The 23,551-nt window shown below is 46.0% G+C and overlaps 1 protein-coding gene across 2 annotated transcripts in view; it reads right to left on the bottom strand.

The window, feature by feature from the left end:
- SHMT2 (serine hydroxymethyltransferase 2) overlaps nt 1–23,551 on the bottom strand; it is a 136,378-nt gene that overhangs the window by 82,628 nt on the left and 30,199 nt on the right. For both annotated transcript variants that reach the window (XM_073576842.1, XM_073576840.1), the window contains exons 4-5: nt 11,824–12,024; nt 1,041–1,122 (exon numbers count right to left, since the gene is read on the bottom strand). In XM_073576842.1, coding sequence (XP_073432943.1) covers nt 1,041–1,122; nt 11,824–12,024 — 283 coding nt within the window. The remainder of the gene's footprint in view (nt 1–1,040; nt 1,123–11,823; nt 12,025–23,551) is intronic.

A 23,551-nucleotide genomic window follows, 5' to 3' on the forward strand; every position in this document is an offset into this window, starting at 1 on the left:
CGGTCATACCGGTCAGTGGAGAGTTGTTTTCGCCCTCTGCCAGCCTGTAGCTTTGTTGTCCCCAATGTCTGGTTGTAATGGAGTCGTCTTACAAATTTTAAGGATGGAGGCAACATGACGCTCACTGTATCTCTCGGCTAGTAAAGCCAGAATTGAGCCCTTCTTTTCCTCACTCAAGAATTTTATTTTCAACTCCTTTGGCATGCTTAAGTTATTTTTTCATTTCTAGCACTTGTTTTGCCATCCAGCTTGTCCTATTGCAAGAGGATTGTGAACACCACAGTAGGGTTTTTTATACTTTCCTTCATTAAATAAGATTTGGTTGAGGTGATCACCTAATCAGATGCACATTAAGTAGAATGAAGTGTACTCTGGTTGGAATTCAACTAACACTGGAATGGAATGGCTGTCAGACATGTAGAGAAGCTGATACAAAACACTGATTAACAACCACTCACACACCGATCCTCCATGAGGCAGCCGCTGCCTAGTAATAGACATGCACACAAAGGCTTCTATAGGACACCGGTGACAGATCCGTGTAGTGCATCACGCCGGCTTACTGCCTATACTATTATATCAGAAGGCTGTGCACACCCGACAAACATGTTCATATTCACACTATTTAGTAAGTTTTGTGCAAAGTTGTATCAGCTGAAATATATTAGGTTTCAATTAGATTCATCTTTTCTTAAAATGTCAGAATCACTGGGAATAAAAAAAATTATTATTACTATGATGCTGTGATGGAGGTGATGTATTAAAACTGATGCAAAGTAAAACAACATCTGTAGTTGGTTTTTCACACAATGGACTGAAAGTGCAGTAATAGTTGGTCCTTGGCAACCATTAAGAGTAGTTGTCCATAGCAACCAATCAAATGGCATCGGGATTTGTCAGTGGTGTATAGGAGCAGAAACCTGACTGGTTGCCATGCGCAACAACTTCAGTTTTCTTTGCTTCCTAAACAGAATGAAGTGGCCCCGGTAACCCGTCTCTTATGGGGGCCTAATAACAGTTACAGATGGCTTGGTACTTACATTTAGCTTATAAGGCATAGATTCAAAGTAAATGGAGGTAGCAGATATGCGCTTCACATCGGACATATACCCGTGGGTCAAGCTGGGAAAATAAGATATTGTCAGGTTACAATTGCACGTAACTAGGTAATGTAGAACATTTCAGAAATTGTCAGAAGAGTATAATGGGATGTCTATAATCATTGCATATAAGCTCAGAATTACACAGCAGAGAAACAAGAGATCGCTAACTCCTACATACAAGCAATAATGTGCAGCTTATGGTGGGGCGGCAGGAGAGAGTGAAATATAAAAAATACATAATTGTGACATTAATGTTAAATTATATAATTCTGTGAAATTAGCAAATTACTAAATGTATCAAAACATTAAAGAGGTTGTCCGCTAATTTTACATGAATGGCCTGTCCAGCCATCAATGTCTGATCATCCGGGGTCCGACACCCAAGCATCCCCAGCCGCAAGTACTCACTTGCCAAGCTGGCAGTCTTCCGACAGTGGCAGCATCAGGGTACTACACATCCGCCTCCTAGTGAATTGAAGGCAGATGAGAAGTACACAGCTTCAGCCACCATCAGAAGATGGAGCAGTTCGGCAAGTGAGTACTTCTGGCCAGCGGCCACCACCGATAACAGCTGATCGACGGAGGGTGCCGGGTGTTAATCAAGAAGTAGTGGACAACCTCCTTAATACCCGAATATAATAAATTATAATATATCTACATAGTGACCCTTTTATGTAAATCAATGACAACTGGCAGAAACGCACAGAACGGACTGGAGGCTACATGTTGAGTTATGAGCTTTTCGAGAAGATATTTCCATGCCTTGCAGGCGTATTCCCATCTTAGTAACTGATATTGCTAGGGTATGCCAGGATGTAATGAACCCACCTCTGGGGACCCCCATTGATCCTCAGAAAAAAGATGTCACAGCGCCGCTTCACCTACACATGATTTTCCTGGAGTAGCGACTGGCTGAAAACACTTCTGAGCAGAAAAAAAATATGTGAAGGCTACAGCCTATTCCACGCTTGGATAAATATTGGACTACCAGAGATCGCTAAGGCCTCTTTCACACATCAGGTTTTCGCCGTCAGGCGCGATCCGGCGCTTTTGACAAAAACCGGATCCGGCGAAATGCAATGCCGGATCCGGTTTCCCCCTCATTGACTTGCATTAGAGCCGGATCGAGCCGGATGGCCATGCGTTTTTATCCGATTTTCGCCGGATCCGGCAATGTGACGCGATCCGGCGTCTGGAAAAAACGGCTACTGTAACGTTTTTTGTCTCCGGCGAAAAAGCCGGACACGCCGTATCCGTCGTGTCCGGCTTTTTCATACAATGAAAGCCTATGAGCGCCGCAATGCGCCTGATCCGGCGACAGCCGGATCCGGTTTTTTTGGTCTGAGCATGCTCAGTAGCTCTGCCCACAAGACATATATAAAAGCAAGACAGTGGGACCCTCAGCCACACCCAACATGCCACCCAAGCCAAGAACCAGGAGCAGGAGAAGGCAGCAGACATCTGCAGCAGCACCATCAGCACCACCCCAAATGGAGCAGCATGCTGAACAACGGGAGGGGAGTCCAGCAGCAGATGAGAGACGGTAATTATCAAATCCCCCATTCCTCCAAACTAGGGCTATGGAATATCAAGATATTCATTGGCCCTTTGTTTCTCTTTATTCAACAGCCGCCCAATAGATGCAGCAGCAGCAGCAATGGCAGCAGCAGGAACACCACCCACAGCCATGGAGTCTGGCCATGAGGAAGACAGCACATCTTCTTCTGGGAGCCCTCCCTCGCATCGTCAGCGTTTGACGGTAAGTTTTTATTTCCAAAATCCATCATCTCTGTAATATACACTCACTGGCCACTTTATTAGGTACACCTGTCCAACTGTGTGTTAAGACTTAATTTCTAATCAGCCAATCACATGGCGGCAACTCAGTGCATTTAGGCATGTAGACATGGTCAAGACAATCTCCTGCAGTTCAAACCGAGCATCAGTATGGGGAAGAAAGGTGATTTGAGTGCCTTTGAACGTGGCATGATTGTTGGTGCCAGAAGGGCTGGTCTGAGTATTTCAGAAACTGCTGATCTTCTGGGATTTTCACGCACAACCATCTCTAGGGTTTACAGAGAATGGTCAGAAAAAGAAAAAAAATCCAGTGAGCGGCAGTTCTGTGGCCGGAAATGCCTTGTTGATGCCAGAGGTCAGAGGAGAATGGGCAGACTGGTTCGAGCTGATAGAAAGGCAACAGTGACTCAAATTGCCACCCGTTACAACCAAGGTAGGCAGAAGAGCATCTCTGAACGCACAGTGCGTCGAACTTTGAGGCAGATGGGCTACAGCAGCAGAAGACCACACTGGGTACCACTCCTCTCAGCTAAGAACAGGAAACTGAGGCTACAATTTGCACAAGCTCATCGAAATTGGACAGTAGAAGATTGGAAAAACTTTGCCTGGTCTGATGAGTCTCGATTTCTGCTGCGACATTCGGATGGTAGGGTCAGAATTTGGCATAAACAACATGAAAGCATGGATCCATCCTGCCTTGTATCAACGGTTCAGGCTGGTGGTGGTGGTGTCATGGTGTGGGGAATTTTTTTCTTGGCACTCTTTGGGCCCCTTGGTACCAATTGAGCATCGTTGCAACGCCACAGCCTACCTGAGTATTGTTGCTGACCATGTCCATCCCTTTATGACCACAATGTACACAACATCTGATGGCTACTTTCAGCAGGATAATGCGCCATGTCATAAAGCTCGAATCATCTCAGATTGGTTTCTTGAACATGACAATGAGTTCACTGTACTCAAATGGCCTCCTCAGTCACCAGATCTCAATCCAATAGAGCATCTTTGGGATGTGGTGGAACGGGAGATTCGCATCAGGGATGTGCAGCCGACAAATCTGCGCCAACTGTGTGATGCCATCATGTCAATATGGTCCAAAATCTCTGAGGAATGCTTCCAGCACCTTGTTGAATCTCTGCCACGAAGAATTGAGGCAGTTCTGAAGGCAAAAGGGGGTCCAACCCGTTACTAGCATGGTGTACCTAATAAAGTGGCCAGTGAGTGTATGTCTATTCATTGCCTTTTATTTCAAAACAGGAATCACAAGATGAAGAGGAGCTCCCAGAAGAAGGAAGGGGTGGACAGACACCTGGAGTGGGCTCACAATTGGTAAGTTCTTTGCATCAAACGCAGAAACACAACATCACACTACACACAACACATAGAAAACAATGTTCTGCAGACCACACACAGCAAACAAATGCCTACATCCAAAGACATAACATTTTTTGTTTTCTTCTCTAGTCTTCCCAATCTGGTGCTCGGCCAAGAGGTCCTCGCAGTGCCTCCCGGGGTCGTCGGCGACAGCAACGCGGCGGTCACCAGCGTGTAAGTATAAATATTTTTGCTTTGTTTTTTTTGCACTTTTTATTTCATTTCTTTTGTGGAGGCTAATTATGTTATTTTTGTCTTTTTCTTTAACAGCCTTCACAGCGTGCTCCCGACTCTGACGGTGAGGATGGAGGGATTGATGTGGACCGCCTCATCGATCTCGTCAGAGAAAGGGAGCCGCTCTGGAATATGGCTGACCGCTGCCACGCTGACCTTATCGTTACCCGACGACTCTGGGAGGAAATCTGTTCGCTCCTTGTGGACCGCTGGGAGGACCTCGAAGCTCGGGCCCAGATTAAAGAGCGTAAGTATATACAGTACCGGTTGCTTGATTTAAACCAGTGTTTCCCGAACTCCAGTCCTCGTGGTCCCCACGGATCATGTGTTCAGGATTTCTATTTACTTTGGAAATCCTGAAAACATGACCCCTGGGGACCATGAGGACTGGAGTTTGGGAAACACTGATGTTGTATACTAACCACTTTGTCCTTTCTCGTTTCAGGGGAGAGAATTGTGAAGCGGTGGCGGTCTGTGAGGGATCGTTTCAAGAAGGAGTTCAATAAATAGATGCGGGCCCCGAGTGGATCTGGAGGACGCAGGAGCAAGTACAAGTACGCACGAGCCCTGTCGTTCCTCCGGGAGACAATGCTCACCAGAAGGTAAATATTACACACCACATGTGACAACAAAATGTTTTGATGTAACTTTTTTTTTTCAGCCAGGGCCATACCATGTCACTATTTTCATTGTTTTTTTTTCTCTTTATTCCACAGCACGGTGAGCAGCACTCGGGAGCCTGCACGATTGGACCCTTCTGAGGCGATCCCTGAGGAGACCGGCACCGAGGGATACTTCGACCGCCCCGGTACATCTGCACCTTCCCACACATTCGACCCATCTGTCCCATCCACCAGCACAGGAGCATCGTGGCCGCCTACATTACATGAAGCTGCTGGTGAGGAGATCGCTTTCCCTTTACCCCACCCTTCTGCCCCTGCCACCTCTAGTACACCTGCGGGTACTGGGCGGCAGCGGCAGAGGGGTCAGGAAAAGAGTTATGCACCAGAGTTCTTGCATCTGAATGCATCTTTCCAGAACTGTCTAAAAGTCTTGTCAGAGCAAATGTCCGCAGGCTTTCAGCAGATCAACTCAAGCATTCTGGAGGTGAAGACACTTCTGCAAACCATGCATTCAGAAGAAAGATCTTCGCCAAACCACACCTTTTTCAGGTCTGTTGTGGAGCGCATGGCAACACTATCTCCTACCCAGCAGATGCATGTAATGCATTCGTGCCATGGTGCTCTACAGCAGGTTACCTCCCAACCTCCACCTCCCACCACTGTAGTTCCTCCACCTGCACCCCCTCCAGACACTTTCCATCCTCCCCCTCCTATTACATCTGCACCCCCTCCAGCCACTTTCCATCCTCCCCCTCCTATTACATACCAGCAACCTGGCCAGTACCAGCAACCTCCCCAGTACCAGCAACCTCCCCAGTACCAGACATCTCCCCACTTCCAGCAACCTGCCCCGTACCAAACTCCTTCCCCGTACCAAACTCCTTCCCCGTACAACTTTCCATCAACATCATCTGCTCCTACAGTCCCTGCCCAACCCTCCACTCCACCGCCCACCACCTCTTCTGCCTCCCACATGTCCACCCATTCTGTAGCTTTTTCCACACCATCACCTCTAACTGTTCCTTCCCCACCACGATCCCAGTCCTCTCTCCACACTCCCATTGTAGAAGTGTCCCGCAGCCCCTCCAGCAGTATTTCCACCCCACACTACACAGATTTGTAATGTGTGTTTTGTAATAAAAATGCCCAGTTTTTTTTCAAACCTTTATTAAAAAAGTTTTTTTTAACTTTAAAAACAGTTTACAAAAAAAAAATATTTTAAATAAAAGTTAAATTATTGTTTACACTGGTTGTCTGTCATTTCTTTCTGCGGCGAAATATGTTTAAAAAAAAGGTTAAATACAGGGTATTTAAAAGGTAAAAAGGTATTCAAAACCAGGTATATAACTGTGGGTAAATTTTAGCTTTTTGCCACAGTTGTGTTCCTGGTTGTGTTTGAAGCAAAGTATTTCACCTAAAAAGTTGTGTTTATTGTTGGTGATTTCCTAACAATGTACACAACTTTTGTTAAAAGGTGAAATACTTTGCATAAAACACAACCAGGTACACACCTGTGGCCTAAAGCTAAAAATAGTAAGACCATGACAAGATAGCCAACTTTGGTTGGCAAAGGTATATACTGTTGGTACAGAAGGTACACAAGTTTGGTTAGGGCACAAATCTTTCACACTCTGTCATCCTGCCAGTGTACTCTGCCTTGAGGTGACAAAGTATAGTGCAAAATTGTCCCTCATTACTGAAACCGTCACAGAACTTCTAGTGGTAATGTCATGGTAATCTTGCAAGGTGGTTTCTTCAGAGGTGTCCTCAATGGAAATGGGTTCCTTGCAGATAACAAAATTGTGGAGTACCACGCAAGCTTTGATCACCTCGTCAACAGTTTCTGTCTTGAGGTTGATCGCAGTCAATAGGACCCGCCATTTGGCTGTCAGAATACCAAAGGTACATTCAACCATTCTTCTTGCTCTTGTGAGGCGGTAATTAAAAATGCGTTTTGGTCTTGTCAATCCTCTGCTAGAGTACGGTTTCAAAAGGTGTTCTGACAGCTGGAAGGCTTCATCCCCTACACAGACAAATGGCATAGGTGGACCAGATGTTTGCGGCAGCGGTCTAGGTGGTGGGAACTGGAAGGTGTTTCCATACAGTTTACGCCCCATGGCAGACAGTTTGAAAACTTGAGAGTCATTGGAGCGGCCATAGGCCCCAATATCAACAGTAATAAATTTGTATTCCGCGTCAGCGATGACCATGAGGACAATTGAAAAATATTTCTTGTAATTGAAATATTCCGATCCCGATCCGGCTGGCTTTACAATGCGGATATGTTTCCCGTCCACAGCGCCCAAGCAGTTGGGAAACTGACATATCTGTTGAAGCTTGTCAGCAATTTCAATCCACCTCTCTGTTGTGGGCTCTGGTAAAAACTCTTCAGCTAAGGAGTCCCACAGTGCACGGCATGTGTACTTCACTATTCCAGATATGGTGGAAATCCCGAGTCTGTACTGGAAATGCAGTAACGAAAGGGATTCTCCAGTTGCAAGAAATCTGTGGGGAATTAAAAAACAATAAATTAGTTTTAAATCACAGCATTACATACCAAAACTCAGCTATAAAACACTTGGAGATACAAACTACCACCAACAAGATTGCAGTGAAAGTGTGCTCTGATGCGATCACATCCAATAAATGTGGCTTACCTTAAAGTCACCATCAGACGCTCTGCGGGTGAAACAGAGAAGCGGCAATAGGTGTCCGCTTTTCTTATGAGGTGTGCAATGCGCTCCACCAAGTAATCAAAATTCTCCATTTTCATCCGAACATATCCAAAAAATTTATCCGGGTTTCGTCGAAGGTCCATGCAGAGTGTAGAATAGACCCCACGCGTCATTCTCTTGGCTGTGATGGGGTGGATCCACAAACGTCGTCTACGATGCCTGATGCGCTGCTGTCTCGCTCTCTCCTTCTCCAGAACAATCACCCTCAAACGATTCGCCTCCGCTATAAAATCCGCCAAATTCTTCAAAATATTTCCAATCACAACATCCATCTTCGCCAGTAACTTGCTCTTCTCTCCAACCTGCACTTTCTCCACTCCAACCTGTCAAAGAAGGGCTGTAGGAACACGCTATATATAGTTTTCCAGTAGCCAATCCCGTTCGGAAGGCCACAAGGGTCAATTTTAAAAACCGGATCCGGCGTAATCCGTAGAAAAACGGATGAACCGGATGAGACGGATCCGGTTTTGTCTGTCAAGAACAAGACGGATCCGGCAGAAAAACGGATCAGGTACATCAGGTTTTACAAAACATTTGCCGGATCCGGCGTTCCGGCACGACGCCGGATCGCGCCTGACGCCGAAAACCTGATGTGTGAAAGTAGCCTTAGCGATGCACCAGCGATCCCGACAACGATATGATGCGGTTAGGATCGCTGGTGCATCGCTAAATGGTAACTAGTGAGCTGCCACACAGGCAGATCTCACAGCGATGTAGCAACGCAGCAGCGGTCGTTACTTACCTTTCAGACGCAGCGATCCTGACGTCCTCCCGCCCGCATCCACGCGTCGCTCGTCGGCACCAGCAGGAAGCGCCCGACTAGAAATGGAGCTGCACGATCTTGCGCGATCAGCGACAGACAGTGGGGGAGCCGGTCGGAGGCAAGTATCACACATAGCGATATCGCTGCTGCGTCACAAAATTGGTGACGCTTATCGCTATGTGTAAAGGCCCCTTTAATCCTTAAATCCTTATCAATGGACTGGACAAATCTCATAAGCCACGCAGGCGGCATCTTAAAACTTCTAGGCACATAGAAAAAGAAGAGACAGTCTATTGCAGTCTATAGAAAAGCGTAAAGCGATAAATCGCAGAAAGGTAACGTCACCACAACATACAGGAGTTTAATTCTTATGTTCTCTTGCTGACTATTTTTCAAAAGGTAGAAGAAAGAACAAGAGGATCTGCAATCTTGGACCTAATTCTTACCAACAGGGTGGAAATGTCTGAGATAATAAAGGTGGCTGGGTATTTAGGAGGCTGCGATCATGCTATCCTCAAATTTTGGATTACAAGAAGAGGAAGACCAGCGAGGACTCAGACTTTAAGGTTGGACTTCAGAAAGGCAGAGTTTAATGGACTCAGAAAGAGGGTAGGAAAGGGCCAATAGCTGGATGTTCTAAAGGACAAATGTCCAAGAAGGATGGGAGATTTTGCCAAATGAAATTCTCACTGCAAAATCAGTAACAATCCCAAAAAGAAGGAAGAATCGGAAGCATTTAAAGAGACCAACGTGAATGAATACAGAGCTTAACCACTTGTTAAAAAGGAAAAAAGAAATTTATATTACATGGAAAGAGGTGGGCATATTTAAAGAAGATTATAATGCTGTTTGCAGGGAATGCAGGGCAAGAGTTAGAAGAGCTAAAGCCAGAAATGAAAGAAGGCTTGCAAGGGAGACCTAAAGCAGTAAAAAAAAAAAAAAAGATAATTCAAAGATGCTATAGGATTTTTACAGAATGAAAAGGGTGAAGCGGTTAAAAATGATCTTGAGAAGGCCGAACTTTTAAATTCCTATTTTGCATCTGTGTTCTCCAAGAAAGCAATTTTAAGATCAACTGATCTTCACGGTGCCATCAAAGGAATAAAACAATCCACACTATCCATAAAAAGAGAGATGGTGATGGAACACTTAACTAATTTAAATCTCCTCGCCCAGATGAAATACACCCTTGGGTACTGAAAGAGTTAGAGGAAATTGCAGAATCACTAGCCAGAATCTTTGAAAAATCTTCGAAAACATGAGAAATCCCAGAAGACTGGAGAAGGGCAAATGTTGTCACCATTTTCAAAAAAGGAAAGAAGGAGGGAGTCAGAATATTACAGGCCAGGAACCTTACTTCTATACCAGGAAAGATCTTTGAACAAATTATTCCACAGCATGTATGTAAGTACTTGGATAAGAATACAGTAATTAACCACAGCCAGCACAGGTTTGTAGCAAACAACTCATGTCAGACTAATCTAATTTCCTTCTATGACTGAATGGATCAGAGAAATGCGGTACTTATAGTATATCTCAACTTCAGCAAAGCATTTGATAAAGTATCAAATACTATCCTTATTGAAGAAATTGACCAAGTATGGAATTGACAGAACCACAGTTAGATGGATTCATAACTGGCTCAGTGATTGTACTAAAAAGTGGTAATAAATGGTTGCACATCCAATTGGTAGCGTGTTCCAAGTGGGGAACCACAAGGCTCTGTCCTGGCCCCAGCGTTGTTCAACATTTTTATAAATGATCTAGATAAGGGAACTGAAGGTAACCTAATCAAATTTGCAGATGATGCAAAGCTAGGAGGGGTAGCCAACACTAGAAAAAACAGAAAAGATTCAGAAGGACCTAGATAAGCTCGAACAATGGACAGTGACTAATAGAATGGTATTTAACATGGACAAATGCAAGATTCTACATCTGGGAAAGAAAAATGAAAGTTACATCTATAGAATGGGAGGAATCAACAACACGTGTGAAAAAGACTTACGTATACTAAAGGATCACAGACTGCACACGAGTCAATAGTGTGATGCAACAGCAAAAAAGGCAAAACAGGATTCTAGGATGTATTAAGAAAAGCATAGAGTTTTGATCATGTGAAGTAATTCTCCCCCTCTATTCCTCCTTGGTCAGGCCTCATTTGGAATACTGTATCCAGTTCTGGGCACCACATTTAAAAAAAAAAGAAAAGACATTGAAAAACTGGAGCAAGATCAGAGAAGAGCTACCAGGAAGGTGAGCGGACCGCAAAGTATGTCCTATGAGGAACGATTAAAGGATCTGGGAATGTATCACTTGCAAAAAAGAAGGCTAAGAGAAGACTTAATAGCTGTCTACAAATATCTGAAGGGATGTGTGACAGTCTAGGGGGATCATTATTCTCATTTGCACATGGAAACACGAGAAACAATGAAATGAAACTGATAGGGAGAACATACATATAAGAAAAAAAAAAATTTGCAACAGTGAGGGTGATCAATAAGTGGAACAGGGTGCCACATGAGGTGTTGAGCTCTCCTTCAATGGAAGTCTTCAAACAGAGGCTAGACAGACCTGCATTGGGGTTGGACACAATGACCCTTGAGGTCCCTTCCAACTCTCAAATACTAGGATTCAATGATTAACTACAAATTAAGCAATAAATCAGTGGGAAACTGCAATTGTATAATTCTGTGAGATGTAGAAACATGCCCTAATGCGAAGACATAGTACAAACGAAAAGCAAAGAAAAGTGCAAATAGGGTCTTACCTAAGAATAACAAATAATGCAATGAGGTATTATGCTAACCTGAGATTGTTGCGACACACAACCATATATACACATCAACAGCTAACTACAGAGGTCCAAGGGTCTTCCGACCAAAGTTAGGTAAAAAAGGAGCCAAATGTGGTTTATGCACGCTTACTGTTAAACAATGAAAATCCAATTTGTAGGATACTAAAACTTTTATTTTTTATATTATTATAATTCTAATTTACATTATTCTACTGAACCTAAAATAAAAAAAATAAAATTTTTTATATCCTACGAATTGGATTGTCAGTGCCTATCAACAAGTGCGGATAAATCACATTTGGTTCCTTTTTTACCTAATGCAAAGACAAGATTATGCAGGTTCTTTTAACCATTTTCGTTTCATCAGTGTGGACAATGTACTTGAGTTTTGTATACTTACTGTCCTCCATCTGGCAGATCGAGTCCCATAAGACGGTCATGTGGCTGCAGGAGTGCGGTGTACGCTGCAAAGTTAGCTGGGGAGCCAGAATATGGCTGCACATTCACACCCCACTTTTCTGGGTCCAATTTAAAGGCCTCTAATGCTCGTCGCTGACACAGCAACTCAATCTGATCCACCACTTCGGCCCCTCCATAATACCTATAGGAAAGACAAGAACAGAAGCACAACTTAAATTTTCTGCAATTTCACGATATTCGGTATGTGAAAAGGGTGCTCCTCCCAAAAAAATGAAAGTTATCCCCTAGCCATATGATAGGGGATTACATGGTAATCCTAGTAGTCCTAACATTGGGAATCAAGGCAATCTTGAGAACATACTTTTGTAACCCCAAGAACGAGCCTTGTTCTCACAGGAATGGAGATGCGCATGCTCAGTGTCTGCTCTATTCATTGGGATTATGGGGATAACGCTTTAGGAAAGCCCTAAATGAGACATAAGGATATCTAGCATGGTCATTCTAAAAATAAACTCATGTTTAGCAATAAAATATGAATTCTAACTTGTGTTGGAAAGTAAGACAATGTGTAGACTACTACACATTCCAAGGATGTCATTTTAAGGATAACAATAGAAATATACCAGAATTGAGCCAGAAGTGACCAGAAAGTAAACCAAAACTCTGTTTAAATATACAAAATTTCTTTCTAATAGCTCCACACTTACTCTTACCATGCTGACATATGCTCTAATGGTTTTGCCTCCATTACTCTCCTTCGCTATCCACAGACCCCAGTACCCTCTAACCAAGTAATCTCTCCTTCCCTCTTGCCCCCCTCCAATCTCAGCTGACCTGCTCCTCAACTTCAGATCGCTCATAATAACACACAAAACACATCTCCCACTCTCCTCCTCCCACCTGCTCTGCCTCTCTCCGCTTCTCCTCACTGCTGGCGACATATCTCCCAATCCCAGACCCCCACAGCTCATACCTTCTATTATTACCCCCCATCTATCGCTCCCAATCCAATAAAAACACCCAAAAATCTTTCCAACCTCAAATTCGTGCCCTTGACGCCCACCACCCTGCTCCCTCTATCTGTGTCACTCTGGAATTCCCGATCCGTTTGCAATAAACTTGTCATGATCCATGCTGGATTGTGACAGATAAAAGCACTAGTAACCTTTTTTTTTTCCTTAAGCTGTGTGCTTAAAGATAGTTTTGCCCCCAGTGGCCATTAGGGTCATTGCACTGTGGTGGTTTCAGTTCTAGTTTTGCCCCCGGTGGCCGTTAGGGTCATTGCACTTTGGTTACTTTAGTGCACGTGCTTATAAAGCAGGTGTGATTGCTCTGGCTCTGCTATAAAAGAGTGTCAGGTGTTGCAATCACTGTTGGTGATATTTCTCATTTCCAACCAAGACTGGTGAAGGAAGGAACTACTGAGTGGAGTTCCTTGCAGCTCAGGGGAGCTCTGGTGTAAAGTCTGGTGAAGGAAGGAACTACAGAGAGGAGTTCCTTGCAGCTCTAACAAAGCTTGGAGAAATAGCAGCTATTCAGGAGGAAAGTTGCATTCTGGTGGTGGACTCTGTTGCTGGGAGCAATAGCAACAGAGGAAAGCTAAGTGGTGTTATCCCCGTTTGTGACTTCCCTTGTGTGTGTTTTAGTGCAGTGGTGGGATTAGTTTCTGCACCGTCCATTTCACTAGAAAGGGCTAGGTGCAGGACAAGCTAGGGTTTTTAGGTATCCTGATCGTCGCCAGGTGCGGAACCTGCATAGGGAACTGTCAAAAGTGTAGAGACACTGACTCAGGGGTGTGCAGGAGGTCTCCACGTCCCCGTTCCCTATCGCAGGGCCCTCCATTGTATCGGTTTCCCTGGTGTTTCCCTTTATTATTTAAATTCGCCCAGCTGGAGGCGGTGTATCCAGATACACATGTAATTCTGAAATTTGCCTGCTGGAGGCGGTGTATCCGGTTGCACGTTAAATTATTTAAATTCGCCCTACTGGAGGCGGTGTTTCCAGGGTCGCGTGGGTCAGAGAAATTCACCCTGCTGGAGGCGGTGTGTCCAGTCACACGTGACCATCACAAAACTCCATGTGATTCACGACCTCTTTACCCCTCACAATTTTTCCTTCCTTGGCCTCACTGAAACATGGCTGGCACCCTCTGACACAGCCTCCCCTGCTGCGCTATGCTATGGCGGCCTCCACTTCACCCACACTCCTCGCCCTGGCAACAGACATAGTGGAGTGGGCCTTCTCCTTTCTCCCAACTGAACCTTCAAGCAAATCCCACCTCTACCCTCCCTTGTCCTCCCTTCTTTTGAAGTCCACTCTGTCCGCATCTACTCTCCCTCCAACCTCCAAGTGGCTGTCATATACCGACCTCCAGGCCCAACCACTGCCTTCATTGACCAATTCTCTACCTGGCTCCTTCACTTCCTCTCTGCTGACATTCCCACTATCATCATGGGTGACTTCCAACATCTCCATTGACACCCACCAGTCAGCAGCTTATAAAATCCTGTCCCTTACTTCATCCTTTGGACTTACTCAGTAGTCCTCCTCAGCCACCCACACAGATGGACACACATTAGACTTGGTCTTCACCTGTCTCTGCTCCCTATCTAACTTCACAATCTCCCCTCTCCCTGACTACCATCTACTCACTTTCTCATCCCTGTCCTCCTCACCTGTCACCCATGTTCAGCAACACGCGCACCCCGTAGAAACCTTGCACATCTGGACACTCCCACGCTCTTCGACTCTATCCTACCACTGTCCTCCAAATCCTCACTCCATGACACAGACACTGCCACTAGTTTCTACAATGCCACTCTTGCATCAGCCATCAACTCTGTTGCCCCTGTCATGCATAACAGAGTGCGACGAATCAATAGACAACCCTGGCACAATAACACCACTAAAAAGCTTCGCAAAGCATCCAGAATTGCTGAACAGCGCTGGAAGAAAACGCATTCCCCAAGACGACTTCACTGCACTCAAACAAGCAACACTTGCATTCAAATCAGCTCTCACCTCTGCTAAACAGGCCTACTTTACATCCCTTGTATCTTCCTTATCCCACAACCCTAAACAGTTGTTCAATACTTTTAACTCCCTCCTCCGTCCCCCACTGCCCCCTTCAACTTCCTTAATCTCTGCTGAGGACTTTGCCATGCACTTCAAAAACAAGATTGACTAAACACGGCAAGTCTTCATTATTCAACCACCACAACCCCTTTGCATACCAGACCAATGCCCAACCCCCATAACCTCCTTATCCAACATCACTGAAGGGGAGCTTGCTCATCTTCTCTCCAATTCACACCTGACCACTTGTGCACTTGACCCCATCCCATCTCCTCCCCAACCTCACCACCACTCTTATCCCATCTCTAACCAACCTCTTCAACCTATCACTAACTTCCGGTACCTTCCCTTCTGCTTTCAAACATGCTACAATCACGCCTATCCTCAAAAAGCCAACCCTTGACACAACCGCCATGTCCAGCTATCGCCCAATATCGCTGCTCCCATTCGCTTCCAAACTCCTGGAGCAGCACGTCCAAGCTGAACTTTCCTCCCATCTCTCATCTAACCTGCTCATTGACAATCTACAATCTGGTTTCTGCCCCCATCACTCCACCACTCCACAGAGACAGCCCTGAACAAAATTCTTAACTACCTACTTACAGCCAAAGTGAACGGACAATACTCTATACTCCTCCTTCTAGACCTGTCCTCTGCCTTCGACACAGTTGACCACTGCCTCCTACTACAGATTCTCTCTTCCTTTGGCATCAAAGACCATGCCCTATCCTGGATCTCTTCATACCTCTCCAACCGCACATTCAGCGTCTTCCACTCTCACACTACCTCCTCATCCCACCCTCTCTCTGTTGGAGTCCCCCAAGGCTCTGTTCTAGGACCCCTACTCTACTCAACCTATACACTTGGCCTGGGGCAACTCAAAATCCCACGGATTCCAGTACCACCTTTATGCCGATGATACTCAGATCTCCCTCTCTGCTCTCCAAAATCCTGGAGTGTTATATCAGCCATATCCTCCTTCTCCTCCCGCTTCCTCAAACTGAATGCGGACAAATCTGAACTGAAAATCTTTCCCCCATCTCATAGATCTTCTTTACCTGACCTATCTATAACAATTGACGACATCACGTTATCCCCCGTACCGGAGGTCCGCTGCCTCGGAGTAACCCTCGACTCTGCCCTGTCCTTCAAACTGCACATCCAAAGCTCTCTCCACCTCCTGCCGCCTCCAGCTCAAAAATATTTCCAGAATGCGTCCCTTACTCAACCTTAACTCTACTAAAATGCTTGTGAATGCCCTCATCATCTCCTGCCTCGACTACTGCAACATCCTTTTCTGTGGTCTCCCTGCTAACACCCTCGCACCTCTCCAGTCCATCCTTAACTCTGCTGCACGACTAATTCATCTCTCTCCTCGCTACTCCTCCGCTTCTCCCCTCTGCAAATCTCTTCACTGGCTCCCTCTCCCTCAGTGTATCCAATTCAAATTACTAATACTGACCTACAAGGTCATCTATAACCTGTCTCCTCCATATATCTCTCAACGAATCTCCCGATATCTTCCCTCACGTAATCGCCGATCCTCCCAAGACTTCCTTGTCTCCTCCACACTTATTCGCTCCTCACCCAACCGCCTCCAAGACCTCCCGAATAGCCCCCATCCTCTAGAATTCTTTGCCCTAACACATCCGGCTACCAACGACACTCGGATCCTTCAGACGGAACCTGAAAACCCATCTCTTCAGGGAAGCCTACAGCCTGCAATTTTCCCCGCTGCTTCCTCACAAATATCGGAGATATCGCCTCAACCAACACCGGAACTGCTGCAATCCCCCAACTTACTGTCTCCTTCCCCACCATCCTGTAGAATGTAAGCCTGAAACAGAGGGGAGAGAGGACCCTGCCCTAACAGTCTGATTGTTAGTTTGTTTACTGTGATATCTTTAATTTGTATATAACCCCTTCTCATGTACAGCACCATGGAATCAATGGCGCCAAATAAATAATAACACCACTACCCTTAGCTTTGTTACAGGGATTGTCTCTCAGCTGCAAGACCACAGCAAGTAGATATCAACCACATGCCCTGCCGCTGCCTACGAGATTAAAGGAAAAAGCTCAGCAGACACAAAATATATGGCACCAACAAAAACAGACACTGAATAGAGTAGCTGGGTACATACCCACTGCCGCTCAATCCAAACTCCTCAACTGCGGCGCTGCAAATCCAGTGGAGAGGTTATAACTACTTAAAGGAAACCAGCCACCTCAAAAAATGCTATTTACTTGCAGATATAGGGTTAATCTGCAGGTAAATGGAGTTAACATGTTGTTCAGCTCCATTACTAGACATACAGCTTTCAGGAGAAAATTAAACTTTTTTACGGCTTTCAGTCATGAGGGCGGTGCAGGCAGCAATTCCACTCATCACTGACAGTACCGCTCACTGAGCGCAGCTGTAAGCACTCAGACTTTGACAGCTTGCTCTGCATAGATGCGCTTCAGAGCCAGCTGTCAATCAAAGTACAGGGTCGTGCCAACAGTGGCACTCACAGTATGGCAATGACTGTAAATGCTCCAAGTACCGCCCACGTAACTGAAAGCCGACAGCTGACTGGAGGAAATAAGTTCTTGTCTCCAGGTAGCCTCACTTCCAGCATTGTAACACTATTTACCAGCAGGATAATCTTATATCTGCAGAGAAAGTGTTTTCCGAGGTGACCGATTCCCTTTAAAGTGGACCTGTCACCAGGTAAAAAGTATCCAGATTTTGCTCTTATCTGAGAATTTTTTTTTATATCCGCCATATTGGCTGTAGAACTAGTTGCCTTTTTATTTAGTGTAAATTTGTATGGTCTTTACCAAGCAAGCATTGTTTACAGTGTAATTACCGTATGCAGAGTAGCATAAAGAAAAGCCCCCGAAGAATTTGGGGAGCACCACCATCTTGGTAAAGTGCATAAAAATTTGCACCAAATAAGAAAAAATGCCCCATATTTCTGAAACCATATGGTGGATTTACATAAAAAAAAAAATTGAATACTCAGGGGAGCAGTAGGAATAAAATAACAACGACTAGCCGCTTTCAAGCTGGTAACAGGCTCTCTGTAAAGCTGGAAAATCCTCCCAGTTTTGGCTACATCTCGCAGCAACTAACATGAAAGCAAAGCTCCATACAGCTAAAATATATATATTACTTGGCTATGATGAATAGACATACACCCAAAAGTGTTCGTGCCTCTAGGGGGCTTAGTCTGGCTACCAAAATATATAATTTGGCTCCTGAATTTATATACTTAGTATTTTTTGTGGGGTGTACATATGGTTGGATCTTTTGACAAATTTAGGTTGCTGGGACAGGTGTAATGTAAAGTTGTGGAGGGAAGATATTTCCCTGGATTCTCATAGGGTAGCAGTTAAGGGTCTCTCATGGAATATCCGAGGCATGAGAGACAATTCAAAAAGACAAGCCATTTTTGGAATATATTAGGAAATTGGGGGCAATGATCGTAGGTGGCAGAGTCCATTAGTTTGATGAATACAGCATGGATTGGATTTGCACTTCACTCGGTTATCTCGAGGAGGGTTAGCCTTCTAAGTCAAAGCAAAGTCAAAGCAAAATCCCCTTTCAATGTACTGACCTTTTTAAAGATGAGGTGGGAACAATTGGAGGGGGGGGGGTGCGCTGTAAGGTGGCATGCTTTGAATGTATTATTGTAGTGGTATACATTCCCCCTCCCTTTTCAAAAGTCCCGATTAAGAAAATCCTGGTGACAATTGCAGGATGGCCGCAACTACAACTAATAATTATGTGCGATTTTAATAACATTTGTAATCCACACAAGAATAAGTTTCCAGGGCGGGAGGATAAGTTGTCTCCATTCAGATGTTTCACTGCCGAACTAGGGTGGATAGATGTGTGGAGGTGGAAGAATCCATTGGCATACTCCTGCACTTCAGCATCACGGCAATCACTTTCGAGAACAGACATGGTGTGGTATAATTCATCTATGGTTCCATCTCTGTTCAATATGTTCCAAGATCTTTGTCGGACCATTCACCTCTAACATTCCAGATCCAGGGTTAGACAACCCCTTGAGTGGAAAATTAATCCTTTCTGGCTGAAGCTAATTAATGATGAGGATCTTTCAAGGAAATTTTTGGAGTTTGAGAATAACAAAGGGTCAGCACCAAATAATGTTGTATGTGATATCAAGAAGGCTTTTTGAGGGGGTACTTATTAAATAATTTATGGAAAACAGGTATAGAATTGGAAGATAGAGTCAGGGAGACGTCACAAATGTGTATTCTCAACAAATGCTGAGAATTTGGCACAGTGGAAAGATGCTCAAAAGCGGCTACTGTCCTTCCAGCTGGAGCAGACAGACAACAAATGCATGTTTTGAAAGCCATAGTACAAAGAGGAGGGAGAGACAACTGGCCATCTGCTAGCTAACTTAGCTAAGGCGCAAACAGAAAACTCCTACATTTTATAGCTTGAAGGACAATGAGGGAAATGTTAAAACCCAAACAGGGGAAATATTAGAAGTATTACATGGCTTTTACTCTAGGCTGTACTCATGTAAAGTCAATTATTCACAAGAGGAGCTATTGAACTATCTGGGTGGTTTTGCAGGACAAGGATAGAGACGCTCTAGAGTCCAATTTCTTTGGCAGTAGTGCAACAGGCAATGGGGAGATGCCTAATGACAAGTCCCCAGGGTCAGATGGCCTGCCAATAGAACTCTAGAGCGGTCTGAGAAAGTGTTGGGGCAAAAATACCTAGATAGGATTAAAAATGCATTCCAGTCTTGGAGCCTGACGGAGCAGGACGCTGCGAGGGAGCACCGGGGTGGTAAGTGTAATGTTTTTTTTTTTTTATATATATATTTTCTGATGGGGCCATGCATACCAGGATAGGGGTGGGGGCCAATTATAAGGATGGGGCCATGCATACAAGGACCGGGATGGGGGCCAATCCTACCAGAATAGGGATAGGACCATGCATACTATGACTAGATGGGGGCCCTGCATACCAGGATAGGGATGAGGGATCCATGCATACCAAGATAGGGATGAGGGGGCCATGCATACCAGGCAAGGGTTGAGGGGGCCATGCATACCAGGCAAGGGTTGAGGGGGCCATGCATACCAGGCAAGGGTTGAGGGGGCCATGCATACCAGGCAAGGGTTGAGGGGGCCATGCATACCAGGCAAGGGTTGAGGGGGCCATGCATACCAGGCAAGGGTTGAGGGGGCCATGCATACCAGGCAAGGGTTGAGGGGGCCATGCATACCAGGCAAGGGTTGAGGGGGCCATGCATACCAGGCAAGCGTTGAGGGGGCCATGCATACCAGGCAAGCGTTGAGGGGGCCATGCATACCAGGCAAGCGTTGAGGGGGCCATGCATACCAGGCAAGCGTTGAGGGGGCCATGCATACCAGGCAAGCGTTGAGGGGGCCATGCATACCAGGCAAGCGTTGAGGGGGCCATGCATACCAGGCAAGCGTTGAGGGGGCCATGCATACCAGGCAAGCGTTGAGGGGGCCATGCATACCAGGCAAGCGTTGAGGGGGCCATGCATACCAGGCAAGCGTTGAGGGGGCCATGCATACCAGGCAAGCGTTGAGGGGGCCATGCATACCAGGCAAGCGTTGAGGGGGCCATGCATACCAGGCAAGCGTTGAGGGGGCCATGCATACCAGGCAAGCGTTGAGGGGGCCATGCATACCAGGCAAGCGTTGAGGGGGCCATGCATACCAGGCAAGCGTTGAGGGGGCCATGCATACCAGGCAAGCGTTGAGGGGGCCATGCATACCAGGCAAGGGTTGAGGGGGCCATGCATACCAGGCAAGCGTTGAGGGGGCCATGCATACCAGGGAAGCGTTGAGGGGGCCATGCATACCAGGCAAGCGTTGAGGGGGCCATGCATACCAGGGAAGCGTTGAGGGGGCCATGCATACCAGGGAAGCGTTGAGGGGGCCATGCATACCAGGGAAGCGTTGAGGGGGCCATGCATACCAGGGAAGCGTTGAGGGGGCCATGCATACCAGGGAAGCGTTGAGGGGGCCATGCATACCAGGGAAGCGTTGAGGGGGCCATGCATACCAGGGAAGCGTTGAGGGGGCCATGCATACCAGGGAAGCGTTGAGGGGGCCATGCATACCAGGGAAGCGTTGAGGGGGCCATGCATACCAGGGAAGCGTTGAGGGGGCCATGCATACCAGGGAAGCGTTGAGGGGGCCATGCATACCAGGGAAGCGTTGAGGGGGCCATGCATACCAGGGAAGCGTTGAGGGGGCCATGCATACCAGGGAAGCGTTGAGGGGGCCATGCATACCAGGGAAGCGTTGAGGGGGCCATGCATACCAGGGAAGCGTTGAGGGGGCCATGCATACCAGGGAAGCGTTGAGGGGGCCATGCATACCAGGGAAGCGTTGAGGGGGCCATGCATACCAGGGAAGCGTTGAGGGGGCCATGCATACCAGGGAAGCGTTGAGGGGGCCATGCATACCAGGGAAGCGTTGAGGGGGCCATGCATACCAGGGAAGCGTTGAGGGGGCCATGCATACCAGGGAAGCGTTGAGGGGGCCATGCATACCAGGGAAGCGTTGAGGGGGCCATGCATACCAGGGAAGCGTTGAGGGGGCCATGCATACCAGGGAAGCGTTGAGGGGGCCATGCATACCAGGGAAGCGTTGAGGGGGCCATGCATACCAGGGAAGCGTTGAGGGGGCCATATGAATCAGGATGGGGATGAGGGGACCATATATACCAGGATAGGGGATATTAAGTACAGAATTGACCACATTTTTTGCTTCAATTTTTTCCCCTCATTTCCTTCTCTAAAACCTAGGATGATGTTATAGTCCGGTGGGTGTTATCCGAAAAATACGGTAATCTGTCCTCTAAATCTATTGTCTCCCTTAATGCCTCTAAGGTGTTTGAGGGAGTATGGTATACGTGGGCAGTGCTGGGGGAAATGGGATCCAGACCTAATTTCATTAATTGGATTAAGACACTATATGAAAGGATAAACTTGGGGTCAATGGGGAAATGTCAGAGCGATTAGAGCTTTTCAGGGGGACTTAGACAAGGCTGCCCGCTATCACCGATTCTCTTTTCACTTGCAGAACCGTTAGCTTGTATTATTAGGAGACACCCAGCGATAGAGGGTTTTAAGTTTGGGAACAAAGAAGAAGCGATTGCTCTATATGATGTTGACCTATTATTCATTAATGACTAGGATAACTGGGATCTTTTCGAGCCTTACAATAAACTGATCTAAATCCTCTCTTCTACCTTTGGACTACTGCTATTCAGGGAGATTCTGTCCAATATTCCAGTAGTTCAGAAATTTAAGTACCTGGGGATTTACATTACTAATAAACCACAGGAGTTTATTCCATTGAAGCTAAATCAACTACAGCATTATTCGGACTATAAGACGCACCAGAGCAAAAGACGCAGGATAGAAAGTTTTAAAATACTGTTTTAGGAGAGAATTTACTAGATATACTGTAATCACACAGATCTCTAGGTAGTCCGAGTATATACCCTACCTGGTCACTGGTCCTTAAAATTTGGTGGACATGTAAAACACTGTTTGGGATGACAGAATACTCAATGTACACACCTATCTGGAATTACTTTAATCTAGAGGCGTTGCGGAGATTGGAGGGATTTGGAGAATGGAACAATCAGGAATTGAAATATGTGCATCAGTTATACTTGGATAACCATCTCAAGTCGTTCGAACAGCTAAAAAAGGAGTTTAATTTGCGTAAAACTGAATTCCTTAAACTTGCAACTAAGACGGGCTCAGGAAGCCATCTCTGGTCTTTCTGTATCCTCTAATGGGCTGTTAGACTTTGTAGTACAGGCAAAATCAACGAAAGGAAACATCTCTGGTTTACAACTCATTGTTGCTAAAGGTTTTGGGTGACCCAATGGCTCAGGTTCGGAGTAAGTGGGAGGAAAACGTGGGTAACACTTCTACAGAAGAATGGGAAGAGGTGCTGGAATTTCCAGGATTGCTTTGAATAAACACGATGCCGAGAACGTCTCAACTGTTTCTAGTTCATAGAGTTTATAAGACCCCAAGGTATTGTATAGTGGCCTAAAGAAGGATCACTTAGTTGGCGTTGCAGGGAAGAAAATGCGGACCTGATGTACGTTTTGAACATGCCCAAAACTGGTGGGGCTTTGGGACGGGGGAGGTACATTAAAGGAAATCTGTCACCTTTTTTTTGACTATCAGCTGCCAGCATTGACATCAGGGGCTTATCTACAGCATTCTAAATGCTGTAGATAAGCCGCGGATGTAACCTGAAAGATAAGAAAAAAATACGTTAGATTATACTCACGGGAGGGAGTGGTCTAGTCTGATGGGTGTCGGGGTCCGGTCCGGAGCCTCCCATCCTGTTGAGGGCAGAGCAGAGTCCTGCAGTGCCCAGGTGTCGGGAGAGGTCTGGCACCTGTGCACTGCAGGACTCTGCTCTGCCCTCATGCCTGCTCCCGGAATGCTGCGATCATGTTTGATCGTAGTGTTTTGGGGGTTGAAGTGCCGGGAGCAGTCTGTGACCGCTCATGGCACTTAGTGCCGAGTGTCCGCTGTGAGAATCAGCTGACCCCCGATCGCGCGGCTGATCGCACATGACGTACTATACCG

This window comes from Dendrobates tinctorius, unplaced genomic scaffold (genome assembly GCF_039654945.1).
Source record: "Dendrobates tinctorius isolate UK_male_01 unplaced genomic scaffold, ASM3965494v1 ptg000051l, whole genome shotgun sequence".
In the NCBI taxonomy this organism is placed as follows: Eukaryota; Metazoa; Chordata; class Amphibia; order Anura; family Dendrobatidae; genus Dendrobates; species Dendrobates tinctorius.